This window comes from Grampus griseus (genome assembly GCF_964374135.1).
Source record: "Grampus griseus genome assembly, chromosome: 11".
NCBI classification, from domain to species: Eukaryota; Metazoa; Chordata; class Mammalia; order Artiodactyla; family Delphinidae; genus Grampus; species Grampus griseus.
Window position 1 is genome coordinate 96,347,242 of NC_139005.1, and position 24,010 is coordinate 96,371,251.

Here is a 24,010-nt window from a genome sequence, read left to right on the forward strand (position 1 = left end):
CCAGCAATTCCACTTCTGGGTATATATCCAAAGAATTGAAAGCAGGGTCTTGAAGGTTTTGAAGAGATATTTGTACACCCATGTTCACAGTATTATTCACAACAGCTAAAACATGGAAGCAACCCAAGTGTCCAACAGATGAATGGATAAGCAAAATGTGGTATATACATACAGTGGAATATTACTCAACCTTAAAAAGGAAATTGACACATGCTACAACATGGATGAACCTTAAGGACATTATGCTAAGTGAAATTAGCCAGTCACAAGACGACAAATACTGTCTGACTCCACTTACATGAGTAGTCAAAATCATAAAGACAGAAAATAGAACAGTAGTTGCCAGGGGCAGGGGAGGATCTCAGGAGAGGAATGAGGAGCTGGTGAAGGGAGAATTTCAGCTCCTACAAGATGAAAAAGCTCTGGAGGTGGATGGTGGTGATGGCTGTACAGCAATGTGAATGTATTTAATACCACTGAACTGTACACTTAAACATAGTTAAGATGATAAATTTTATGTGTATAATTTCTTTTTTTCTAATGCATAGTTGATCTAAGAAGTAAATTTCACCCGTAAGTGTAACTTCCAAGGCAAAGGCTCCCCTGTTCCCTATGAACAGACCTTACTATGTTGGAGCTGACCATGCTTAATACACAGTGAGGCACTTTAGGCCCAGAAGGTACCGAGTTCCTCTGCCAGGTGCTTCCAATACACTGATGCTCACATTCTCTCAGCTGCGGAGACTGCAGTTCAGTGAGTCCTGGGAACAACTGTCCCAAGGTCATAGCTGGTGAGCCGTAAAGCAGAGGTAAATCCTCGTTTCCTTGTGCCAAATTCCATGAGGCCTCTTAGCATAATCTTTTGAGAAATGACAGCTCTAAAGTAGGAATAACAAATGTTTATTCAGAAATGGGTAACACAGTCTCCTCCATCCCTTAATGCCTCTTCCTCTCCTTTTGAACAAAAGAGACACAGATGGGGAATGCAGGGGAGTGGGAGGTGAAGGACACAAGGATTGGCCTACCACCTTCTGTTTCCCACGATGCCATCCTGTAGAACAGGGGGGCAAACAGGCTCTGCCCTGCAATGTACCATATGGCCAGCCAGAGGACAGGGCCCAGATGGCCAGGCAGCTGCAGGTGGGCTCACTGAAACCCTGTGATAAGCAGAGCAGCCTGGCATGGTACTGGAGGGGAGACAGGAAGATAAAGCCATGCAGTCGGGATACGTACCGTCCCTCCCGAAAGCAGAGTCCACGCAGTGATCTGTCTCCAGTACCTGCGAAACCAGGTCCTAGTGTCTTATGGACATTCTCTGGGGCCAAGGAGGGTAAAGTGTAGGAGGCGTGTCTCCCAGCTGCTGAAGAGAACTAAGTTTGCACCCATTCAAAGAGGGAGAAGGGAACGAAAGCAGCCTTCTTTAAAGTACTAGAAAGTGGAGCAGCAACAGGCAGATTCCTCGGGCTTCCCAGGCCTGGGCAACCTCAGACCTGGAGGACTGAGCTCGGTTCAAACCCTGGGTCCCCCCTGCTTGACAGATTTAACTTTGTGGAAACATGAGTTTCCAGGTTTTTCTTCACTGGACTGGCCCCAAGTAGGTCACGAGAGATCCTTAGTGTCTCAGGTCCCGTTTATGCTTTCTAGGCTTGTGCCTTCCATACCACCTGCTACTGATCTGTAGCCCTCTCAGAATCCCGCTCCCCAAAACATGCCAGCTCTGCTAGGCTGGCTTCCCTTTACAGTCCCAACAAACCGGCAGGAAACTGAGAATGAATGTCACTGGAGCGATGCTGTGCTGGTATATTCTGGGGCTGCCCCAGGTTCTACAGTTTTGCCCCAAATGCCTGGAACCATACTGAGGGAACAACTCACCAGCTTGCCTGGAAAGGCTGCTTTGCTCTTTCACCTCCCTCCCCACCACCCATCGCTCCCCTACCCCGACTGCCAAGGCAGGAAAACACCCTCCCGTCAGGGTGGGTCCCTCACAACAGTGGAGCAGTGCCCCCTGGTGGCTGCTGGATATATGCCGCCTCTAAGCATCCCTAACTATTGTCCTGTTCCTGTACCTAAGGCCAGAAGAAAAAATCTAGCAGTAAGTCAACAACTCCTATTCAAATAACCCCCCAGACCCACAGAGTCACAGAACGGGAGGCAGACCCTTTGAAACACCCAACTAGCAGAGAGCTGGCATTTGCACCAAAACCAGGGTGTGACAATGCTGTACTGCATGAGAAATGGCAGGCTAATGATGAAAGCCCCTCCCAGCAGTGACACCCAGAAGGCCAAGAGAGCTGGGGTGGGGCACTCGGCACAACGCAAGGGAAGAGGCGAGTGTGAACTCAAGAATTTACTCTAGGTTGACAGAGACAGTACAGGTCCCCCAAACCAAGAGCCAGCGGTGCACTCTTCCTAGCGAAGCAAGTCTCACCCTGCCCTTGCCACAGGATCCTCTCCAGACCACACTGGTCTGGAGCCAACTGCGGTGAGAGGACAAGGGGCCTGTGACCTGATCCCCACCTAGGCCACCTCCACTGACCAGGAGAGTGAGCGGTAGAGATCTTGAGCTGACCTGGTTCCTATTAGGATGGCAGGGGCTTCCATTCCCCACTTCGAAAAGTTTAAAAAAGAGAAAGGGGAGTCAAACCCTCACCCCTGAAGAAAGAGCAGTGTCCTTCAAACAGCCCCTGGTCTGCATTCCATTGGGCCTCAAGAAGGCCACCCAGAGAATTCAGGGCACCATTTCCAGATAGAAAAAAACAATTTAGGGCTGAGTTTAGGGGGAGACACTCTGAGCAACACAAGCTTACCTTGGTGATGAGGTGGAGAGAGAAGAGACATACTACAGGAAATGTTAACATACAGAAGAGCACAGGGTAGAACACAACACAGAAAGGCGGGTACCATCCAGTGAGGAAGCTCTCTACCCCCGGCGACCCTTCCCACGCTCAGGGGCCTCCAGTCCAATGGCCCATAGGTCACAAGCTTTGTTTTGGGAAACAGAGCCACCCTCCTCTGCCCCCGCTTCTGGCTGTCTCGCTCCCCAGCTCAAAGTTTGATTTTGAATTCTGTGGGCTGTGTGGTCACAGAGGCCCCTGAGGACTTGAAAAGTGCCTTCAGGATGGTGTCAGGGTCCACTTCGGCAGGAGGGTTGGATGAGGCGGCAGAATTCACCCTGCGAGGCAGCTCACTCTCCTTTTTCACTGAGGGGCTGTCGCTCAGCCGTCTGTAGAGAGCAGAGAAAAGTCAAAGTCCTTGTGGGTTTCCCGTACGTAGAGAGAGGTCCCACTGTTAGCTGAGGATCTCTCAAAAGCTGAGCGCCAAACATAATGCTTTCCGTACCCTTTTACTCCATTTCTTATAGCAAACCTATCATTTTTTAAATTTGCTGATGAGACAATTGAGATGCAGTCTGCTATGATCTGGGGTTTTAAGTTTAGGAAAACTTAAAGTTTTAAGTTTAAAGTTTAGGAAACTTTAGTTTTAGTTTAGGAAAACTTAAAGTTTTAAGTTTAGGAAACACTGCATGTCCCTCAGGGATGGTCAAACACACTTCTGAGAAGTCTTATAGATTTAACTGGGTTTAGCCCAGTGGTTCCCAAACTCACTAGGTCATAAAACGCACATTTTTCAGAATACAACTTAATCCTGGAACACGGTTTAAGAAACTTATGTAAGTCACACGACGCAATATCCAGGGTTCAAAGTGCCGTCTTTCGGTATTTCGAAGTCTATTTCAGGCCTGCCCCACACTACCCCTCCCACCTTGGCAAGGCTAACATTCTCCCTGGGTCTGTGTATCCTTGTCTACAAAAGGACTTCCTTCTGAATGTCAGTCTAGACATTTTCTGCATCTCAGGCTTCAAAAAGTCCTCAGTCCTGGACCAGGCAATGTATGCCTGGGTATGTAACAAAACAAGGGGTAGCACCCAGCACTGCCCCCCAGAGTCAATCATGAGGAGGCAGGGTTTTCCGCTCACCCAGACAACGCACACACAGTTATGCAAAGAGGGACACAACTGGCCTGCTCGCCACTTTCTTCTCAGGTGTTTCTAAATTATAAGGCTGGGAACGAGGTCTTAATGTTAGCCCCTGTGGGGTCAATCCCCTGCAGAAATGATGTGACAAGCTACTTTGTACAAATTTAAGCTTCCTGATTGGCTGCCAACTATCAGAGCAGAGGAAATGGAATGGAGCTGTGATACAGGCAGTTTACCCCTCAGAACAGAGAGATGATCATGCAGAGTAGGCAAGCAGAAAAGCTCCACTTGGTCCCCAGCACCCCACCTTTGGAACTTACAGCAGGATGGGCTGGTCTGAGGTGATAACATTCCCATTCATGTGGAGGTTGCATTTCATTGGTTGCCCTGAAAAACCAAAAAAGAAAAGGCTCTGCCATGGGACTTCAGCTCCTCACACAAAAGGACATGGACTGCCATTTTCATTACCAGGAGTCAAAGCGTACACCACTGGCAGCTCTGGCTGCACAGCTAGGGATGGGGCTGTCAGGTTTTGGCAAAGCCAGAGACTAAGAAAACCCCAGGGTTATGAGGTCCATGAAACCTTGCCAATGATGGCACCAAGAAGCCAAGTGGCAACAGAACTGGCTTCATGCAGGAGATCAGAGTCAAAGTAAGGGAAAAAGTGGACTCAGCATGAAGCAATCCAAACTTGTTTGTGAAACAAGTAGTAAGGGAAAATGCTTACGGTATAAAATTAAGTGAAAAAAAGATTCAAAGTCTATGTTCAGATGTCTACTTTGTCCATGAAGGATTAACCTTACAAGGACTGGATTCCCACTTTATATAGCATGTGATAAGTGTAACAGTAACAGCACAAAAAAAGGGGAAGAGGGAATAGAGCCCTATAAGAGTAATATTTCTAAATCTCACTGCAACTGCGTTAATACTAACCTGAAATAGATTCTGATAACCTACAATGTATACTGTAAACCCTTGAGCAACCATTAAGAAAGTGACTCAAAAAATATAGTGGAAAAAAATCATTAAAAGAACTAAAGTGCTGCACTAGATTTTCATATAATGCAAAAGAAAGCCACATAAAGTGTGAACGGATTAAATAATCCAATAAAAAAGCAGAGGCTGAGATAACCAACAAGGATCTACTGTATAGCACTATGCTCAATATTTTGTAATGACCTACATGGGAAAAGAATCTGAAAAAGAATGTGTGTGTGTGTGTGTGTGTGTATCTATCTCTGAATCACTGTGCTGTACAGCTGAAACTAACATTGTAATTCAACTATACTTCAATTAAAAACATAACATCTCTGCTTGCTCTTACTACACAGGTGGCCCCGGAGGGTTTAATGCACCAGGAGGTCAAACCACCCATCTCAGAGGAAGGCCTGCTGTGAGCAGTGAGGAGCAGCAAGGTGAGGTGGCTGCTTTCTCCCTGACTTACCATCCAGACACCGGTTGTTATACTTCTTATATGCAGTGATGGCATCATCCTTCTTCACGAAGACCACCTCTGCTACCCCAGGATGGACCAGCCGAGCTCGCTTCAGGGCTCCACAAACACAAAAAAGCTCCTGTGAAGAACAAGAGGAGTTAGTTAGGGTTGAGGGAGAATTTTGGGCAGTCATCCTTCCAGCCTGCCATTCACACACTCCAGACAGGGCTCTGGGTTGACTGATGGCCGCACTCTGACTGAACATGCCCAGCAGCCAAGATTTCAGGGAGGCTCCATTTTAGGTGGTCCTGGGACATCCACAGGCCTCAACCTGGAACCAGATGAGGGGAAGAGCTGTTCTGGCAGTGAGAACTGAGTCTGGGCTTACAAGCCTTGGAGTCCCTGTGACTCCAAGTCACCCCCAAAGTCCTCCTGCCTCAGTGCCCACTTCCTCAACAAGGGTAATAGTTATGGAATACGGAATTTCTGTCAAGAGTGTCTGTAATGAGAATGGACAGACATATAGGCTCATCAAAGACAGTGGCTAATATATCATCTGGAAATCAGTTAGAAACACAAATTCTGGAGTTCTATATAGGGTAACCAATCATCCTGGTTTGGCTAGATTGAGGGGTTTCAACTGAAATCGTTTTCAAGGCAGTGCTTTTGTACACCTGTGTCATCATCATCATTTATTCCAACTCCAATCCCTCCTCATTTCACAGACTGAGGCCAGAGAGGGAATCCTATATGGATACAGACTGCAAAGGCCAACTAGCACCCAAGCCATTTCTTTGCCTGCAACTGCCTTCACAAGTTGGTTATAGGGACAAAAAGAAGATTTACGAAAAGGTCGTTGAAATGATTTGTTTCTAATGATAAAAGGGAAAATGCTACATATCAAAACCAAGATACGGAACTGAATACTAAGTGTGATTCTAACTCTATTAGTTTTTCTTTTAACATTACCTATTTGGGTAGAAAAGAGGTGAGGATGACTATTATTGGCAGTTCACTATGATTACTGGCAGTTTACTATGAGTAGTAATCATTACAGGTAATTCGTTTTTCATTCCTCTGTAATTTCAAAGATCCTGCATACAAAATGCCTGCCACACAGTAAGTATATAAATAATAATAGCTATAATTAACTCAATAAATAAAAGCTATTATTACTTTTATAATCAGGAAAAAAACTGCTTTCTTTCTAATTTGTCAAGTCTTATACAAAGTAGGCAACAATTTCTATTCTCATGTGCACTGTTCACAAAGTGATCACCCAGCACTCACATTTCACAATTAAAACCATTAACAAACGTGGCGGCCAGTGTGGGCTGTTATAGAACCTGGGACTCAGCTGCAGGGAGAGGCTGGAGTCCAGCTGCATTCATTCTGTGATCTAACAGTTGAGTAAAAAGGACACCTGGGTTCTTTAACAGTCTTATTGGTGCCTGAATGAAAATGAGGTTGAAAAGTCCTGGCTGAAAGACAAATACCGTATGCTAACACATATATATGGAATTTAAGAAAAAAAAAATGTCATGAATAACCTAAGGGTAAGACAGGAATAAAGACACAGACCTACTACAGAATGGACTTGAGGATATGGGGAGGGGGGAAGGGTAAGCTGTGACAAAGCGAGAGAGAGGCATGGACATATATACACTACCAAACGTAAAATAGATAGCTAGTGGGAAGCAGCCACATAGTACAGGGAGATCAGCTTGGTGCTTTGTGACCGCCTGGAGGGGTGGGATAGGGAGGGTGCGAGAGAGGGAGACACAAGAGGGAAGAGATATGGGAACATATGTATATGTATAACTGATTCACTTTGTTATAAAGCAGAAACTAACACACCATTGTAAAGCAATTATACTCCAATATAGATGTTAAAAAAAAAAAAAAAAAAGAAAAGAAAAGTCCTGGCTAAGTCTGGGCCACCCTTCACTAGGTACCTGAATTGGGTTTTGCCCATGACTGCCAAGGGTGGGACAGGATGGACCAGAAGCGCAATCCAGAGGGGCCAACCACTAGGTAACACCAGTCCATTTCATCCCTTTTACTTTGGAGCTATCATGAAAACCCCTAAAGGAGGAAGAAATTCCAAAGACTGAGGAAAATATGAACCACTGGATTTTGCACAGTGGGACTAAATGATCCCATTCTAGCACAATTCCATGGCCCTGAGATTTAGGTTGGGCACCTGGCTCTGTTTTTGTTGTTTTAGGTTTTTTTTGGGGGGGGGCACACTGCATGGCTTACAGGATCTTAGTTCCCCGACCAGGGATTGAACCCAGACCCCAGCAGTGAAAGTGCCGAGTCCTAACCACCGGACCACCAGGGAATTCCCCTGGCTCTGGTTTAGAAGCTGTGAGGAAAAGGGTTCACATACCTGGCCTGACTGCTCTCTTTTGGAAGGTCTGCTTCCAAGGCTGGCCCTTGGCTGGCATCTGGGAACTTAAGATTCTGGGAGGGCTCCCATAACCCTAACTGATAAGAGTGGCGCACTGAGCCTAAATTGTTTGTGCCGACAATGCAGTTTATGCTAAACACTTGCTTTCCTTCTGAGTCTGGAATTTTGGTGTTAGGCAGAGGGTGCCTACATGACTCGTCCCTGCTAAAAACCCTGGGCACTGAGTCTCTAATGAGCTTCCCTGGTTTCACACGTGTCATTACAACCAACTGCTGGGGGAATAAAGTGTATCCTGTGTGGCTCCAATGGGAGAGGACTCCAGAAGTTTGAGTGTGCTTTCCTCCAGCCTTTGCCCCACGAACATTTTCCCTCTGTTGATTTTGCTTTGTTCCTGTAATGAATCTTAGCCCTGATACAACTCTATGCTAAGTCCTGTGAGTCCTCTTAGAGAATCAGCTAACCGGGGGGTGCTCTTGGGGACCCTTGAAACAGAAGTGGCTTGAGATTTGAAATTCTGGCAGGCCACAGTACTCACAACAATGTCCTCCTCGGTGACTCGAGGGTGCAGATTATTCACGGTCATCTTGGTGCCTTCCAAAGGGCTGAGGACAGGCTGCCACAGACAAAAGAACGTTACCGGAAGTCAGTGAACGGCAGAGCTCACTTCAGGCAAACGACCAGGAAGGCCCAGAGGAAACCCCCATGGACAGCCTGTCACAATTGGGCCCCTCTAATCATGCCCCCATCACCCTATGCCAGGGAATGGAACCTCTCATCATCTCCCAAATACGCCGGGCCCTTTCGGGCCGAGCCTCTGCCTGGAAGGCCATTCACGTTTCACGACCCGCCCGGCTCAGATGGCGCTTTCTCTTTAAAGCCTTCCCGTATCTGTTCAGTTGAATTAGATGCTCTTTCCTCAGTGCTCCTGGCAGCCCTCTGTTGTATCACCAGGCACAGTGCTCTGTCTGCAGCTCTGTTTTCCCTATTTGCCTGTGAGCTCTCTGAGGGCAGGGGCCACTGGATCTTGGTTTGCTCATTTGTAAAACAGGGGTGGCAACGCCCACCTCAAAGGCACTATGAGGACCCAACAGGATGCACACAGCACACTGCCCACCCAGCACAGGCTAACTCTCAACTAGTGTGGTCACTTCCTCTCCTTCACCTTCACCTCACCTCAGCAGGCGGCAGCTCTTTGGGGGGATCCTCCTTGTTCACTAACGTCCGGGACATGTTGGTCAAGGCTTTTGTTCGAACAGAGGAGGGGAGAGCAGGAGCTGTGTATGCATCATTCTGAACCACTTTGGTGAGAGGAAGGGCCTTGGACATGGAAAGCTTGGAACTGCTCACCCCAGCCTAAACAAAGAGGAAGAGAGGAATCTGAAAAGCTAGGGACCCAGACACCCCAGGGGGCTGGCAACCCCCAGTATCTCAAGGCCTCCCACCTCCCAGTTCCATTATCGATCTAAAGCCAGAAAGGTGCCAGCTGCCAGGGAAGGGGCAGGAGGAGAGAAAAACGGCCTGCACGTGTGTTCACAGAAGCCACTTTCCAGTGTGGGAAGCCCTTTCCAAGAAGCTTCCACGCAGTCCTGAACAGGAGCCACAGGCTCACCCATACCGTTTAGACTTTATAAAAACCCTACAATTTGGAGTTAAGAGGCCAAAAGCTCGGGGTCAGGTTCACTCCTAGATACGCTTCTATCACGATGGGCTGGCTGGGAATAGGAACTCACTCTTAAGAAGGCCTGGACTCCCAGCTTTTTGGTCCCTGTTCTGCACAGAGGAACAATGTGTAGCCCTGCCTCCTCAGCTCCCAGACTGTCAGGGACATGCTGGCAGAGTCAGCATGTGCAAAGCAGCAGAAACAGCTCCATCCCTCACTCCCCTGTTACCCCTAAGTGCGGATGTGATCCCTTGGAAATATAAACCAGTGAACTCCCTGGTTTTAATGTGTCTGAGGAAAAAAAAATGCATGAGGCAGAAGTGGCAGGTGGTCTTGTCGTAGGAAAAAGGAGGAATGCAGCAGCCAGACAGGCAGATGATGGGACAGGGTCAATTCACCAGCTTCTGCCAATCCAGGTGAATCTAGATTCATGCTGGATCCCACATTTCTCAAGCTGTTTTCTGAGTCTCAAGAGCCAGTGAGTGTAGTGGTTAAACACATAGCCTGGGAGCCAGACTGCTTAGGCTTAAATCCTTGATCCACTACTTACAAGCTGAGCAGATTTATTTCACCTTTCTGTGCCTAATTCCTCATCCGTAAAATAGGGGTAATAATAGTACCCATCTCACAGGGTCGGAAGGAAAGGAAGTCTTAAATAAGTTAATATAAACACAGGGTTTTTTCCAATTAGGGTTAGCCACTAACTGAGTTAGGAAAGGCCCAGCCCCTTTGTAACAAACTGGCATCATTCAGCTTCACACATCACATTAAGAGCTTCAACGGTAACCAGGAAATTAGTCCACATATTCAGTGCAGTGACCAAAACTGAGTCTTTGGGTCTCTGAAGACCAAACAAAGGCACTTAGCTTGGGCACCCACTTGCCTCCCTATGTGTAATCTGGCTGCATGCACTGAGCTGAGCATGATGTTCAGAGGTCCCTGATATTCCGAGGAACTACTTTCTTTCCTTCTCTGCATCAGCATCCTAGTCCATCGAGCTTTCCCTGCATGCAGGCTGCACCTGGTGGAGCCTTCAGGCAAGGCTCAGTTTATTCTTGCTAACACACTGCCAAGGGAATCCAGACTCAAGAATGGAGCCAGAGCTGCTGACCATGGAAGGAAGGGGACCAGGCAGAATGTCCTGCCACAAAGGAAATAAAATGTGATTCTGTCCTGTGGGATCACTCATATTTCCCCTGCAGTGACTCAGACACAGCAATTGGGAGCTGCAGCTCTGCACTTCACTATCTGTGGGATCTTGAACAAGTCAGTGGATGCGCTGCTGGTCTCAGCATTTATAAAAGCCAGGGGTTGGACTAGTTCCGGTTTTGATAATCTCATGACCCAAATGAAGAAATATTTCTGAATTGAAAGGCCCTACTCTCCACCACCTCTCCCATGAACCTGATCAGACACACCCAGAGTGTAGGAAGAAGGTAAGATGTCATACCACGTGGTGGAGAAAGCTGCCTGAGGCTGCAAATTTCATCTGTTTACTAGGAATGGGAGCTATAACATCATCATCTTCATCCAGGTCATATAAATTCTGAAAATAAAGAAATATAAGCTAACGTGGTATGCAGGCTCTCAACAGACATTTGGAGTAAGGACAACAGGGAGATGAGGGCTGGAGTAAGTGAGGTGGGGGGAGAAGTGGGTGCAGGGGGAGTGCCTGGGGAAACTGGTCTGGGAGACTGGGGCTCAAGTTCTGGCAGGCTGCCTCCCTGCCCCCAAGGGCGCAATGAAAGTGCTGCAATTCCAGTTACATCAGAAGTACCTTTCTACAAGTGGGTACCTTGTAGTTACCTATCAAGGGCCCCTAAAATGTCTGTTTATATCCTTTGGCTTACAAAGTCTGTGCCAGGCAATCTGGCCTATAGAAACAAACCCAAACTCTAGAAAAAGCTTTTTTCCTCCAAGATGTTCATAGAAGGATTTCTAACAGTGGAAATTACAGGAAAATGGTTGAAATAAACTCGAATGTCAACTCAATGGATCAAGCAGTTATTAAAATGTTTACAGTAAATGTGAAACAGAAAAACGCTTGAGTTATAAAGTGAAAACAAACAACATGAAACTGGATAATAACATAATCACAACTACAACTATGCATTAAATAAATAATAATCACACACACACACACACACACATACACAACACAGGAAGGAACCAGGGCAGAATTTCAACAGGGGCTGGCTGTAGAGAGCCAGAGCGTGAGGACTTTTTTATCCCCTTCCTTAACCTTTCTCTGTTTTGCAAAATTTCTGTATAAGCACATACTACTTTTATAAAAAAAATAAAAATAAAAAAAATTTCAATTTGCCTCTCTCTCCCTATGCATTTAAGAAATTTCTTTTTAAAACTCATACACTGCAAAAAGTGTCAAATGTAATTAATCCCTCCTCCAACTCTTCAAATTGGAACCTTGGGCCAGGCCTCAGTTAATCCACTTGGAAGGCCACATCAAAACACACAAGTGTGGGGGACTTCGCTGGTGGTCCAGTGGGTAAGACTCCGTACTCCCAATGCAGGGGGCCTGGGTTTGATCCCTGGTCGGAAAGCTGGATCCTGCATGCGTGCTGCAACTAAGAAGTCTGCGTGCCGCAACTAAGAGTCTGCACATCGCAACTAAGAAGTCCGCATGCTGCAACTAAGACCCAGCACAGGCAAAATAAATAAATAAATATTAAAAAATTTAAACAAACAAACAAAACCACACACGTGTGTATACACACACACACAGTCCACCTGTTTGGCCTGGTGGTTATTGACGACGTTGATCTTCATTCCAGCAGGATGGGCATGAGTTGGTGCCATGGCCTTCTGCTGTGGAACCTAGAAATACCCAGTGGTCACAATTCATCCCACAGGGCCTGCATGTGTTCTCTATATGAGTAGAGGATCACTTAACTTAAAATATGGTGGGCACTCAGTTTTGGTCTGTGGTAAAAGGCCCTACAAGACCGCCTTATGCCCAAAGCAGGAAAGCGACAGGAAGACTCATCATCCCAGAGACCATGTGACAATGCATTTGCAGGGCTCAATGAACCTGGCTTAATAAATGTTCACTGCTGCTGCTGTTCCTTTTACCAAAGATGCTGAGAAGATTAAATGATATTGTTTCCATTCCCTTTGGGGCAGCGGCTGTGCAGGTGGCCAAGACCCTGCACTAAGAGCCAGGTCTGACTGGGCTTCTATCCTGGTCCTCCCTCCCACTGACCGGTTGTGTAACTGTGCACAATTACTCACATCTCTGAGACTTAGATTCTTCTTTTATAAAGCTGGGTAATAATCCATGGTTGCAGTGAGGAATACATGTTAAGTACCTGCTACATAGCACGAGCTCAGTCAATGTTTTGTCCTTTCCTCTCACTTCCCTCTACTACTATCTCACTTAGAAAATCACTTAATTTCTCTGGACTACCCCCCACCCTTTTCTTTTACAGAAAAGTGAGATGATATCTTGCCTACCTCATATGGTTACTACACAAACAGCTGGGGGAACTGTCACTTTGCCTAAACACTCCTGGTCCTTGGCCTGAAACTACAGCTGTTACTGGTTTCCAGGAATCTGTGACAGGAGCCACAACCTACCTGGATGGTTTTAGTGAGCTTCAGAGCAGGGGTCACTGTCCCGATGGGTGGGCTCATGAAGGCAGCAGGGGAATTCCGCTTCAAGCTGATCTTCTCCCGGGCATCAGCCACCTGGTGGGGCTTCTGGGGCACCGTGCTCTGCTGTTTGCGGGAATTCAGCATCTCTCTGGCATCTTGCACTTTCCCTTTGATCCGGAACCTGGCATCTTTCTGCAAAAGCTTTTCCCGGGCATCCTTGACTCCCAGCTTGAGCCGGGCATCTGAGAGGCCAATCTTCTGCCGAGCATCAAATCTCTGCTGGAAGGTGGCTGTGCGTGCTGGCTGGCCGAGAAGGCTCTGTTGGATCCCAACACGAGATCGGACACCTCCAACTCCTGGTCTGGCATTGAGCCTGCAAATAAAAACTGCAACATTAAGAGGATCTGGATATCAACAGCAGGCTGTGGAAGTAGAGCCATGGTAATACCGGAAACAAAGAAAGTCCTGGAGAAACCAGAAACCTGCTCCCTGTCAGAGGAAACAATGAATAGAGACTTCCGTAGTTTTATGACTTTTAACTCTGCACTGTAAACAACGTTAGGAGGGAGGGCCTGCTGGTTTCTATCACCAGGTAAGACTGTTTTTGCTCCCAGACCAGGTGTTTTTAGACAGTATGATAGACACCGCCAAACAATACCACAAAAAATAAGAATATTTCCCAGATATCAAAACCCCACACACCTGAAGAGCAACTTCAGTTTCCAAAGTGCTTCCACATCCTTGCTCTCAATCAGCACTCTCAGCACCCTGTGAAGCAGGCATTATTATGCCCATTTTACAGTAGAAGAAACAGGCTTAGAGAGCTTGAGTGATTAACGAAGGGTGCCCAGCTGGCCTCTGGCAGCCTCCTGCCTCCAGGGCAGGCAGATATCCCCACTGGGCTGGGACCAAGAAAGCCAACACATGGGTCTGGCTTGGAGCCAGAGGACTAACAGACTAAGATATAAAGACTTGGTAGACAGAAAAATAATCACTCTGAACTGTTTCTATTCACAATACTCTGACCCCAAATGTGTAGGTTTTTTCCTCACGTCAACTAATTCTCTAAGTCTCTAGACACCAACTGGGTGTCTGACAGCTCAATTCTGACACTAACTACCTAGAGCTGGCACAGACTCCACAGGTTAAAGGCTCAGTCCCACAAGACTGCCCTCAAGTCAGAGGTCAATTCCAAGTCCTGGGCTTCCTGTTCATCTGATCGACGGGCTATAAATGGAGGGTTCACACGACCCCCCCCCTCAAGTTACATAATTTGCTAGAATACCTTATAGGACTGAGGAAAACAGTTTACTTATTATTACCAGTTTATTACAAAGGATACAATTCAAGAACAGCCAAAGAGAAGATATGTGTAAGGCAAAGTACAGAGAAAGGGTATGGCAACACCACCCTCCTGGCACATGGATGTGTTCACCAACCCAAAGTTTCTCAAACTCAATTGTATAGGGGTTTCTATGGAGGTTCCATTACCATAATTGATCAAATCACTGGCTACTGATGATAAGCTCAATCTCTAGCCCCTCTTTTCTCCCTGGAGGTCCAGGGTAGGGAGTGGGGTGGAGCTGCAAGTTCCAACAGGCTAATCATGCCTAGGTCTTTCTGGTGACCAGCCCCTGTCCTGAAGCTCCCTAGGGGCCCACCAAGAGCTGCCTCATTAGAACAAAAGATGCTCCTATCACTCTTATCACTCAGGAAATTCCAAGGGTTTTAGAAACTGTGTGCCAGGACAAAGACCAAATATATACTTATCACAGTCTGCAACAACAAAAATGTCAATCCAGAAACTGTTAAAACTGGAAAGGAACGAAACTCCATAAAACAAGTCCCATTCTCTTCTGGGGCTCCTTCGTTGGCTCTTCTAATGGCTTGCGAGGAAACAGAAGACGCTTCTAGTCCAATCCTGGAAGTCCTCTCTGGGATCTGTGGGCTTTTGCCCACCCCACCATAAGGCTTCCAGCCACACAAACAGTCCTGTGGCAGGTGTCCTGCCTGGGGACACCAACTCCTACGCCTCCTCTTTGGGAAACCCTCTCTGATTCTTCCAGGACAGCCCTCCTTTGTGTCTACTATCCTTTGTGTTCTTCCTTTCTCTCCCTACCCTGGACTGGGAGGGAAGTGGCGGATGGGGCTCATTCCTGATTCACTGCCTCGTGCTTTGTAAGTGTTGCTGAGCCCTGACTCAGTATCAGAAACATCTAAGGAGCTTCTTAAAAATATAGATAGCTCTAAAAAAAGGAAAGAAAACTAACAAACAAAAAAATACAGCTCTCTCAACCCCACCCCAGAGCTACTGAGTCCAAAATCTGGGTGAAGGCCTGGGCATATGCATTTTTCACTCGACAGGTGATCCTGGAGAACAGCAGTGTTGAAAATCTCTGACCTGGAGTTAGAAGGTAAAACTAGTGAATAAACAAGTTCCTATACCATGTCCCACATCACTGCACAGGCCTCCCAGGAGGCATCCTTCATAGTGGGCAAGCCACTGGGTTCTCCTACTGCATCTTTCTTCCTCAGCCAGCTGAAGTGAGACTGTCCACCAGCTCCTCTGCTAACAGCAGGAGTGCAACCAAAGGTGAGTCTTCCTGGCATCAGTAAAAGAAAACATGGACCTTCATCTTGTTATTCTAAGCATAGTGGAAAAACACCTGCTGCCACTACTATGCCAGAGCCAGACCTAAGGCAGTGATGCATAACATCATTTTTCTTTGAAAAATGGCAAATTAGGATTTAAGTACTTTCCAGTGGGTTTATACAAAAAACAGGTGGAAGGGACTTCCCTGGTGGTCCAGTGGTTAAGACTCCGCACTCCCAATGCAGGGGGTCTGGGTTCGATCCCTGGTCAGGGAACTAGATCTCACATGCCACAAGTAAAAAAAAGATCCTGCAGGCCACAACTAAAGAAAGATCTCACACACATCAACGAAGATCCCGCATACCACAACTAGGACCTGGAGCAACCAAATAAATAAATATTTAAAAACAACAACAACAACAAAAAACAGGTGGAACAGAGAGTGGAAGGGGTCATTTACAGAATCAATCAGATTAGGTTTAAGGTGGGTAGGTAGGACTGCTTGTCCATCCCTGCTCTATTTTCTCAGGTAGAGACTCTGGGAGACTGAGGGGACTTCCCTGGTGGCACAGTGGTTAAGAATCTGCCTGCCAATGCAAGGGACACTGATTCAATCCCTAGTCCGGGAAGATCCCACATGCCGTGAAGCAACTAAGCCTGTGCGACACAACTACTGAGCCTGCGCTCTAGAGCCCACGAGCCACAACTACTGAAGCTGCGAGCCTAGAACCTGTGCTCCGTAACCAGAGAAGCCACCGCAAAGAGAAGCATGCACACTGCAACGAAGAGTAGCCCCTGCTCGCCGCAAGTAGAGAAAGTCCACGTGCAGCAACGAAGACCCAATGCAGCCATAAATAAATAAATAAATTTATATGTTAAAAAAAAACCCAAAACTGAAATTGAGTTATTTGTAGTGAGGTGGATGGACCTAGAGTCTGTCATACAGAGTGAAGTAAACCAGAAAGAGAAAAACAAATACCGTATGCTAACACATATATATGGAATCCAAAAAAAAAATGGTTCTGAAGAACCTAGAGGCAGGGCAGGAATAAAGATGCAGACATAGAGAATGGACTTGAGGACACGGGGAGGGGGAAGGGTAAGCTGGGACAAAGTGAGAGAGGGGCATGGACATATATACACTACCAAATGTAAAACAGATAGCTAGTGGGGAGGCAGCCGCAAAGCACAGGGAGATCAGCTCGGTGATTTGTGACCACCTACAGGGGTGGGATAGGGAGGGTGCAAGGGAGACGCAAGAGAGAGGGGATATGGGGATATATGTATATGTATAGCTTTGTTGTACAGCAGAAACAGAACACTGTAAAGCAATAATACTCCAATAAAGATGTTAAAAACAAAACAAAGTCTGTGGGGCCGTGGGAGGGCTTAGAGGTAGCCCAGGGTTTCTGGAAAGAGTAGTGTCAAAAGGCACCCTAGGCAGACCAAATGTGGAGAGCGCCCCCTACAGCCCACAGCTTGTAGTGTCTTTGCTCTCGCAGAGGGGGAGGGGGGAGCTGAGGAGGCGTTTAAGTTCTCCCCATTTCCCCACCCTCAAGAGCATTCCTTCACTTCTCCCATATAACTTCCACAGCTGAAGGCTCTCTCCTTGGAGCCCTCAAAGCACTGAATAAAGCTTCTATTAAAGCACTTACCACGCAGCATCACAATGATTTGTTTACAAGCCTGCATCATCCACAGGATTAAGAGCTTCCCAGGCGGTACATCCTACAGCTCCTCCCCTATGTCAACAGTGCCCCAGGGGAATGACAAAGGCTCAGAGAGCTATGTCAGGGATCCTACAGGGCTACTAACTTACATTCTCCTTTTAGGCTCACAATCTCTGAGATCACCTGCCATCACTTCCATTTTACAGAGGAGAAACCAAATCAAAGAGCTAGTGGCATGGCTGGGACTGGACCCCAGACTCCAGACTCTTTCCATTATAACAGATTCCAAGCTTCTCTCTTTCCTACTCCAAGCCCCAGGGGAGGTAAGACGGGAGAAGGGGTGGCTGCCCTGGAAGGGCTTCTCCTAGAGAAAACTGCCCCTGCAAAGCCAGTCCTCCACCCAGCCCTCACCAACTGGTCCAGTGCCCTGCTAGGATCCTGGCCACCAATCGCTCTCTCAGCTGAGAGAGGGGCACCCACACAGCCATGGCACAGGGCCACTCTGGCCCTCACTCCAAAAGTGGGACCCACAAGGATCTTGCCGAGCTGCAGGAGCTTCAGGAAAGGTCTCCCGGAAGAGAAAGCAGCTGGTCTCTTTGTAATGAGTGGACATTACAAAGGGAACCAGGCTGCATACACACTGACAGTGGAATACTTCATTGATGACCAGGTCCACCACACAGTGGAGGTCAGACACATCCTAACCCAAACCTGAGCCTTGCCTCCTGAATGAAGATTTCCTATCTTCATCTGTCTTCTCCAAATCCCACCTCCTCCCATCACCAGGGTACCCCTACCAAAGGTTCCTGATATTTATAACTACAGGAGGTGGGATGATCTTATCGTGTGATACACCATGATTTTACAATACCATAAAATTGGGCAAATCTAGACCCAATGGCATAATTATGCTTTCAGAAAGTCAAGTTACCCAATTTCACCAGTCATTCAAGCAATTAAACATTATTGCCAAGAAAAAAAAGAAAAAGCTACTGAAAGCAACTATTTTGAATAATTAAAGGAACAACGAGATTCTTTTTTAAATGGATGTAGGATTATCAGCTTATCTCTCTTTTTTTAAAAAACAATTATTTTATTTGTTTTTGGCTGCGTTGGGTCCTTGTTGCTGCGCAGGCTTTCTCTAGTTGCAGGGCGTGGGCTTCAGTAGTTGTGGCACGTGGACTCAGGCGTCGTGGCTCACGGGCTCTAGAGCGCAGGCTCAGTCGTTGTGGTGCACGGGCTTAGTTGCTCCGCGGCATGTGGCATCTTCCCGGACCAGGGCTCGAACCCGTGTTCCCTGCATTGGCAGGTGGATTCTTAACCACTGCGCCACCAAGGAAGTCCCAACAATGAGATTCTTGAAAACAAAATTCGTATCCTTGAACAGAGAATGAAGAAAGGGGCAGATTCAAAAGTTTTCTGGTTCATTCCAATTGGATCTGAACAGTAAACCTTTGCAGAAGGAAGGGCGGGGGAGATGAGGCTTCTGAAACCTTAATTTATTCATATTCCTCAACAATTTCCCTTCTCTGATAATTTGTAATGGCTGTTTGAAGTGTTGCATTGAGAATTCACAGAAGTCTATGGTTGATAAGCAATGTCTGCCATGGCCACACAAGGGGCAACTGGCTACCACGGTTTATGAAAGATTTTACAAAGAAGGCACTCTCAACTAACAGTTTTGAGCACTTACTACAATCCATAAACTCTGACCCACCTCCTTTAACCCTCACAACTCTGAGAATTAGGTTATTATCCACCTTTTATAGATGAGGAAACTGAGATTCAAGGAGAGTAACTATCCCAAATAACAGAGCTATAATGGTGAAAGCTGGATTTGAACTTCACTATACCTAGTTAAAATACCAATAAATCAAGCGTGGGTCAAAAATAAAGAACAGGACTCAAGGAGTTAAGGAAGGGTGAATACTGTCCCCAAGCTAAGGAAAAAATTAGGACTCCAGTCACATCCAGGGATATAGCGTACCCTCTAGAGACGAGAGGGTGAGCACACACACTGAGGCTGGCGGACAGGGTGCTCACCAGAGACCCACATACCATACTGCTTGTCTAGCAAGGAAGACCACCAAGATGTCCCGTGCTGGTATTTTTATCTATTTGAACAGCACAAAAAGGTACATTTTGGGGAGGGAGGTGATACAGCTGTGGACGCAAGAGCACGAGTAAGCTACTTTCCCTCCATTCCATGTATTCAGTTCCCTGGTTACACCAGTTCTTTCAACTCCTTTCATAAGCAGCTTTAGGGGGTTTCAGTGTTCAGGCTTTTTATAATCATTGCTCCTCTCCCTGCATGAAAAGACAGCCATTCATCCCAGCAAGCAGCAGTACTGCTTATATGGCAGGCATTAGTCATCAGGAATTTTTCAAATAAACACTCCTGCTAGAAGCAGGTCTCTAAAACATAGAACCAGTTATGTTACCCTCCTGCTCCAAGAACTGCTAAGAGTTCTCTAACAAAGCCCAACCCCTCAGTGGAACCACTAGTCTGGCCCCCACTGCCTGCAGCCTCACCTCCCACGGCAGACTATCTGATGTTCCTGAAACACATTCTGCACTTCTGGTCTCAGTAAATGTTCGGGATGGGGAGAGAGGGAGGTTTTGAGCAAGTCTCTTAACTGCCTGGCCCCATCACGCCTGAAACAGTACAACTGTACACTGCTTCCAGACGCTCCCCAGGCACGCCACCAGGTCCTAGGAAGAGTGGTGTGGGCGAGAGGGCAAACGCCCTCTGGAGCCTGTGCCCCTCCCCCAGTCCCCTGCTGGAGCCTGGCATACACATGACCAGGGAGGGTCTGTCTGAGGCTAGGAATGCCTCACCCTCTTGGATTTACCTGTGGAGAGCAGAGTGGCAGCTGGCTCTGGACAGATGTCCGGTCCAAAGGATTCGGGCCCACAAGGGGGACCCTGGACTATTCTAAAGTGGATTTTAATCCATGGGGGTCTCTGGGTTAGAACGTGTGTGTTGAGGTCATCTTAGGGAGGAAACACAGTTTAGTTCTAACAATTACTGAGGGTCAATTCTGAACTATGTGCTTTAGAGACACAAGGAAAAACAAGACACGATCCCCTTACCCTCCAAGAGAGTCTTGTGCAGATGTTTCATTTTAAATTATAATTCTTCCCTTCTAAGCTAATGTAGCAACTCATTTACCTCCTCCTTGTTTTAGATCTAATTTCCTTCACCTTATTTCAATAAGGAAACCAGTAGTGAGTACCAGGACCAGAGCCCTGGCCTGAACTCGAAAGTTCCCTAACCTCCTCTCCCCATGGCTCCAAGGACTCTCACATATGCATCTGGCCCAGAGCTGCTCACCTCCAGCACACTCAAGGCCCAACTTCCCTACTAAGGCTGCCGTGTCACCTTCATCTAACGACATGGAGGGAGTGACAGATAGCTATCCTGTGAGGGGTGAACTGAGCAAACCAAAGACGGGGTGACTTGACTAACCAAATCAGTGATACTCTCACATCTAAAGGAAGAAATGGACAAGAGGGGCAGGCCCACGCCACAGCTGGTGCCCAGTGCTGCCCTGGAAGGACTCATCTATGGGTCTTGAACAACTGGAGCCACTAGAGATGTGCTGTGTGTGGGGAAGGAGAGCACCTCACCATGGCCTGGATAAAGTACCATGAAATCATTCCCCCCTTTCTCTAATTTCATATTAATCAAGGAACCTTTTGATGATTAACTGGGGGCCAGGTAATAACGATGATGATGACACCTTTCTTGACTCACACAATCCGATGAACACAAAACAGAATGGCTGCTCTGAAGAACAAGCAAATTCCATGACCTGTGAAAAGGGGTTATTCACACTTCCACGGGCTCAGTCCTTTGCTATGTCCACTAAGAAGAGGAAAGAAGTTTTCTGAGATGGTCATAGGTTCTTTCTTCCTAAATTATTAAGCACAAAGTTCTTCCTGGGACATCCATGCTACATTAAATCAAAGTTTCCAGTAAGGTGATTTCTTCTAGAAAGCATGTAAAATACCCATTTGTTTACTGTAGGAACTGACGTTTGTTCACTGAAATTTGTTCAGACCTTTCAGTCCTTGCTGGGGACTCCCTCCCCACCCCATTTAGTTTTTCCCTTTGCTGGCTATGCAAGCAAACTAAAAATGGAGATTCCAGCAGGTTTAACCCAAACACAGCATGCAGTCCAGTTTCTTCTACACTGTCTCTTGGCCTGCACTTCCCCCAATCCAATCTTCACATAAAAGCAAAGCAATGTTCTCACACTGAAGACTGGATGTTACTTCTGTACTTAAAAGCCTTCCTTAACGACGATGATAACTAACATCTATTGGGCACTCAGTACCCATCAGATGCTTCCTGATGTACTTTAGATACACTGATTGACTAAGTCCTGACAACACCTAATGAAGTGAGTATTATCCATGTTTTATAGATAAGGGAAGAGAGGCATGAAGTGGTTAAGTAATTTTCATAAGATCATATGGAAAGTGGGAGAAGCAGGGATTGAAACTTGGCAGTCTGACTCTAGGACCCCAATGCTTAGCTATTATGTCCCCTGGGGGAAGGGATTTGGGCTTCTACTCTTTTTTTTTTTTTTTTTTGCGGTACGCGGGCCTCTCATTGTTGTGGCCTCTCCCGTTGCGGAGCACAGGCTCCGGACGCACAGGCTCAGCAGCCATGGCTCACGGGCCCAGCCGCTCCACAGCATGTGGGACCTTCCCGGACTGGGGCACGAACCCGTGTCCCCTGCATCGGCAGGCGGACTCTCAACCACTGCGCCACCAGGGAAGCCCTGGGCTTCTACTCTTTTAAAGTCATTTGCTAAACCCTTACTATCTGGTACAAACTTTAAAATATACATTCTTACATTCTCATTTAATTCTCTCAACCACCTACCAGGAACCATTATTACAAATGAGGAAACTGCCCAGCTCAGAAGTCACCTGGCCAGGGAGGCACAGACCCAACAATGGGCCTTGCCAAGGGACCAGGTCTGCCTGGCTGCACAGTCTCTGCTCTTCCCAGGGGTCCACATATCCTCCCTTCCCTGCATGCCCACCCAATGCCCAACACAAGACTGCACACATCAACACCAAAAAAAGTACAGACGGCCTGCAGTCAGGAACTGAGGGAAGTGACTGCAGGAAGCGCAGGTCCTGGGAAGCTGGCCCATTCGGCAACTGTCGAGCAAACCTGTGAGACCTGGATGGGCTTAGAAGTGGCCCGAGGACCCAGCACCAATTCCACACCAGTTACTAGAGGGAAGACCTAGGAGAGAACCACTCACACGTAATGGTAGAGTAAATTAATGCTGGGTGCCTGTCATGAACCAGAAGCCAGGTGAAGCGCTGGCTGGTGAATTCCGTGGTGGCGGGCGCAGTGGCTATGTGTGCAGAGGTGAGGGTGGGGGGATACCTTTCAGAGAGTAAAAGAATCCATTTTCTAGCCACAGGCACGCAGGCAGTGTTAATAAATTCACGTCTGCGGAGTGAATGACTATCTGAGAAAACTACATCTACCTTTACACCCGGCTGTTTACAGGACATGTGAACTAATTTAACGCGTGCTGGAAAACTACTGGCCTAAGTTCCCACTCTTTCATACAGGTGAACTGGAGCGCACAAAGGCTGGAAATGACTAACAACATTTGAAGGTCCAGAGGAAGTCCGGAGCACCTAACTGCGAACCATCCCCGCGACTCCTCACCCAGATACAGAACAGTCTTCTCTGCGAACCATCGAGAAACAGCCGGCCTCCAGCCCCGTCCCACCTGTTTCTCTGCCCAAGCCTGAGGCCAACTGAGCCAGCTCATAAAGTGCACTCGGCACTGATCTCAGCTCTCCGTGGCTTCGGGCAACTCACTCCGCCTCCAGCTCCTCATCTGGAAAATGGGGAAAACATTAAGAGCGGGCCAGCAGGGCTGCGAAAAGAGCAAAGACCGCCTGGGCAGCAAAGCGCTTAGAGAACCTGAAATGCCGCACAAAGGGAGTCGAGTATTAGAGAACAAGCAGGCGCAAGATTTGGAAATTAAAGGTCTGGGTGTGGATCTCGGCTTCGGCACTAACAGACCGGCAGAGTCTGAGCAAATCACTTGCCCGCGCAACTCCAGTCGTCCTAACTCTGAGGCCGCGCTGAGACCGTGGGGCAGCGCCCGGCTCCTCAGACGAGGGGCTGCGCCGGAGAGACCCTCCGGGCCGCGGACAGCGCGTCCCCTCCACAACCGCAGCTCCGCCCCCCGCGGGGCGCCCCTCGGGCCGCTCCCACAAGCCCCGCAGTCCGGCCCCTCCGCCGTCAGCGGTCCGACCGGCCTCTCCCCGGCCCGCCGGAGCGACGGCGCCTGCAGCCAGTGGGCAGCCGGGCGGCCGGGCCCGCGGCGGCGGCGGCGGCCGGGCCAATGGGGAGCGCGGCTGTGGCAGGGGGCGGGAGCAGACGGCCCTCCGCGTCGCGCCCAGACCGTTCCCTCCTCCGCCCCGAGCCCCGCTAAGACTCGGGCCGTGAACCCCGAAAGGAGAAAAGGCCGCTCACCGCCCCTTCGCCGCAGCCCCTCGCTTCCGGATGAGCTCGTCCAGGGAGATGTCCGCCATCTTGCACCGCCGCGCGAGCCGCGAGCAGCTAATCGTCCCTCAGCCCTGGAGCCCGCCCCTTCGGCCGC

General features: G+C 47.9%; 1 protein-coding gene across 2 annotated transcripts; it reads right to left on the reverse strand.

The window, feature by feature from the left end:
• POLDIP3 (DNA polymerase delta interacting protein 3) lies at positions 1 to 24,007 on the reverse strand. 2 transcript variants are annotated; one of them, XM_082666276.1, is made up of 9 exons: positions 23,884 to 24,007; positions 13,080 to 13,470; positions 12,234 to 12,320; positions 10,936 to 11,031; positions 8,999 to 9,178; positions 8,361 to 8,438; positions 5,422 to 5,551; positions 4,298 to 4,364; positions 2 to 3,223 (listed from the first exon to the last, which is right to left on the reverse strand). In XM_082666276.1, exons 1-9 carry the CDS (start codon positions 23,940 to 23,942, stop codon positions 3,046 to 3,048), a joined length of 1,266 nt encoding a protein of 421 aa, XP_082522402.1. In that variant the 5' UTR covers positions 23,943 to 24,007; the 3' UTR covers positions 2 to 3,045. The 2 variants fall into 2 exon arrangements, with proteins under 2 accessions (XP_082522403.1, XP_082522402.1); XM_082666277.1 differs by lacking the exon at positions 10,936 to 11,031 and having other exon boundaries at positions 1 to 3,223.
• Positions 24,008 to 24,010: the final 3 nt, after the last annotated feature.